Below are 3,745 nucleotides of genomic sequence, written 5' to 3'. Positions count from 1 at the left end.
AAAAATCACGACGGAGACGAACTCGAGCCACGACGGTTCCGAGAGAGAAAGAGACGAGAGAAAATTTTCAAAAATCAAACATTGCAATAGGAGAGAAACAGCAAGAACCCTAATCGATTACAATAATTGATTCGTTCTACTTCTTCATCGTTCCTTCTCCACTGAAATGGCGAGTGAGAGTTCCCAATCTTCCTCGCCGTCGCCGTCGCCGTCGCCATCTCCATCTCCATCTCCGTCGCAGGGCGATACGTTCGTAGGAAGCTTCATCAGTCTAATTTCTAACTCCGAGATCCGTTACGAAGGCATTCTATACCATCTCAACGTCAATGACTCCACGCTAGGTCTAAAGAAGGGTACGGATTCTCGATTTTGCGAACGCAGATAGATTTACATGTTCATGCTTGTGTATTCGTAACCTGGGAAGCTAAGTAGATCTTTATCACTTTGTTGGCGTTTGGAGTTATCATTTCTATTCTGATTCCTTTCTTGTTAGTGATGATACTCTTGTGTTGCTTCTTGAATGTGTTTTGCACTAAGATCTTTATTTGCGTTTGAAGTTATCATACTGATTCTGATTCTGATTCAGTTCTTGTGAGTGATTATGCGTGTCCTTGTGTTGAATGATAATAGGGTCGTGTGTTGCTTCTTGAATGTGTGTTTGTTGCAGTAAGATCTTGTGGAACTGAGGGGAGGAAGAAAGATGGGCCGCAAGTTCCGCCATCTGATACAGTTTACGATTACATTCTTTTCCGCGGAAGTGACGTCAAGGTTTGTGTTCAAGCTCTTACCTTCTTATACATTTTAATGTTTTTAAGATTGTATCATTGTTTAGCCATTGAAGGTTGGTTATATTGCATTCTTATGTTTTTCTAAGTGACATGGTCATTGTTTAAACTTTGAAGGTTAGTTATATTGATCTGTATGATTCTTGTTTGGTATATTCAGGATCTGCAAGTTAACCCTTCTCCATCTCCACAACCAAGACAGCAGATTCAGCGTGAACAAGACGTTAATCAGGTAAAGATATTCATGTAAAGCATGGATAATGATAAGTTGTATGTTCGAACTATCAGATTGCATGATTTTTTTCGTTGTCTTATTTCCTGTTTCTTGTTTACAGGTCTCTCATGCCAGGCCAGCTATGAGCTCCCCTCCTGGATATGATAGTGGTTATGGCATGGGGAGAGGAGCACAATGGGTGCAAACACCTGCTTTGAGTAGTAAACCGGTTCCTGCTACACAACATTCACCAGTCCCTTTAGGCTTCCAGCCTCCTCCATCTAATGCTGGAACAGAATCACCAGCAAGCCTTATTGGTTCAACAAATAGTTTTCAAGCTGCTCAAAGTAATGCTGGTATGTTTATGCCCATGCCTTCTTTTGTGCAAGGAAACAAATTACCTTCCACTGGTGTCCCTCCTGGTATGATGCACCAGGCAGTTTCATCATCTTCTATGAAGCACAATGATCCTCAGATTATAGATATGTCTGCTTCACCAGTTATGGGATTAGTAGATGATACATCACAGGTTGTTACTCGTACACCTGACGTTGCTTCTAATCAATCATACTCTTCTCCCCTTGGTCAAGCACAACGCCATACTCCACCTGACCTTGCTTCTTCACAACTTTCTGAAGCACAGCTTTCTGCTCCATATATTCAGAACAGTTACCCCATTGCACCCCAGGCTGTTGGTAATGGTGTCTATGACTCTCTGTCTAACCATCATAACCGATCGATACCTTATAATATACCAGCTATGACTTCTCACTCAGCTCCTGTAGTTCCTGGTCCGTTTTCAAATTCGCCTGTGTCATTTTCTGACATGAAGCCATTACTACAATCTAGGCAGATGGTCAATAGGGGTCAAGAGATGTTTGTTGCAACTAACCCGGTATCAGTGGGTGTGCCATCTCGAAGTCTTGCTGCCACATATCAAGAGCCATTGCTGCCTCTTGCGGCTACAGCTCATCAGGTCTCTCTCTCTCTCTCTCTCTCTCTCTCTCTCTCCTCGTCATTCTCTCCTCTCTTCTCTCCTCCTCTTCCCCCCTCTCTCTCTCCTCTCTCTCTCCTCTCTCTCTCTCTCTCTCTCTCTTCTCTCTCTCCTCCTCTCTCCTCTCTCCTCTCTCGCTCCTCTCTCTCTCTCCTCTCTCTCTCTCTCTCTCTCTTTTTTGCTTTTAATTCCGTTTCTGACCATATGATGTTTTTTCGTGATCATCGCCCTATCATGACTTCTCATGGCTACTACTATGCAGTTTCATGATTACATTGGTCTTAAATTCATGATGTCGCTACCAGTGATGATCATTTAGCTTCATATCAAGCGCCATTGCTGTTTTTGTATCTAATTAGCAATACAGTACATACATGCCATAGTTGCTAAATGTGTCCTTCCGGTTCTAAATGTGTTGGCAGTCTCGGATCCCCAGTTCTGAAATGAGTTCACTGAAGAATTTGATTTTGAGGCAATGAACGAAAAGTTCAATAAGAGTGAACTAATGGGGTTTTCTCGGTAAAAACAATCAGGGAAAAACCGTAGTTTGAGCCTACCGAAGAAGGGAAGGCAAAGGTGTGATTCTCAAGCTCTTGACGTTATCTTAGTTAATATGATCTATATGATGTTCAAGCAGCAATTAACCATTATTATTTGCTTTGGTGCAGCCTGCTTATAACAAGATGACTTTTTCGATACAATCTCGTGCAATCCCCGTTGACCGTGTTAGCAAGAGCGGACAACAACAACTAGACAGCCCGTTTCCGGAGCATATGAGACAAATCCTGAGGTTTTGTTTCGTCCTTTCTGTATTCACCAACCAAAAGTTGTGAAACTTTTCATCCTTAAATTGCAAATAGTGTTTATTTGATGGACCCGTTTTGTTCTTATTTCAGGCATATGGTAACCATTTTCAAATGCCACTTCAACCACAACCGGGCCAGGGTGCATATCTCGCTGCACAGACCAATTACAGAGGCGGATATGATAATAATAATAATAATTACAACAACAACTACTACTCGAATTCTGGCTATGGTTACTACTCTGGTGGGAGAGGCCGAGGCAGAAACACTTCATTTCTGATTCGAATTTCTGTTTTCATTAGAAGGGATTTGCTTGTCCTCACCACTTCCTTCTCTTAACCGCTGCCTTTGAATCCCAAGATTTGATGCATATCATATTGGCAATTTCATTTCCTTTTTTTCTGTTTGATGAGCTTTAGCCTCTAGGGAGAATGTTATTTGTTCTTCAATGAAACAAAAAAGTACTATGAACCTTTTGGTATATGCAAATCTTTAATTATATACTCTTCATAAGACTTTTTTCTTCCTCAAGTATGAAAATATATTTTAAATGTAAGGAGAAAATTTAGGAAGTATACGCATCTTTATACAATTACGCATGCTAATTGCAAAACCCATTTGTGCAGGAAAGAAATATACCAGGACTTTAGCTCACCAAAATAAGGTTAAACACGCAGCCCTTTAATTCATTTAACCTCTCTTAGAAGCTCACCACAAACCCACAAAAGAAAAGCCAAGAACTTGGTCCCAGCCCGGATGCTGTCTCATCGATTCCTAACCAAATTATTTTAGGTGATGAACATCAAATTTTCCTTCGATTAATAAATCAAAAACATTATTATATAATCAACTTCTTATTATTAATAGAGCTAATCAACACAATAATAGCACAAGGTTCTTTCCAGCATTTGACACCTCAACTTTTTAGAAGTCCGAGTAGGTGACA

The 3,745-nt window shown here is 40.7% G+C and overlaps 1 protein-coding gene across 1 annotated transcript; it reads left to right on the top strand.

The window, feature by feature from the left end:
* LOC106416572 (decapping 5-like protein) lies at nt 1-3,314 on the top strand. The gene is given in 10 exon segments (XM_048767583.1): nt 1-353; nt 668-768; nt 946-1,017; nt 1,121-1,975; nt 2,416-2,434; nt 2,437-2,498; nt 2,500-2,569; nt 2,662-2,705; nt 2,707-2,793; nt 2,890-3,314. Coding segments are annotated over 10 exon segments (1,746 nt in total). The 5' UTR covers nt 1-166; the 3' UTR covers nt 3,139-3,314.
* Nucleotides 3,315-3,745: the final 431 nt, after the last annotated feature.

This window comes from Brassica napus, chromosome C9 (assembly GCF_020379485.1).
Source record: "Brassica napus cultivar Da-Ae chromosome C9, Da-Ae, whole genome shotgun sequence".
NCBI lineage: Eukaryota > Viridiplantae > Streptophyta > Magnoliopsida > Brassicales > Brassicaceae > Brassica > Brassica napus.
This window is presented reverse-complemented; position numbering and strand designations above follow the sequence as displayed.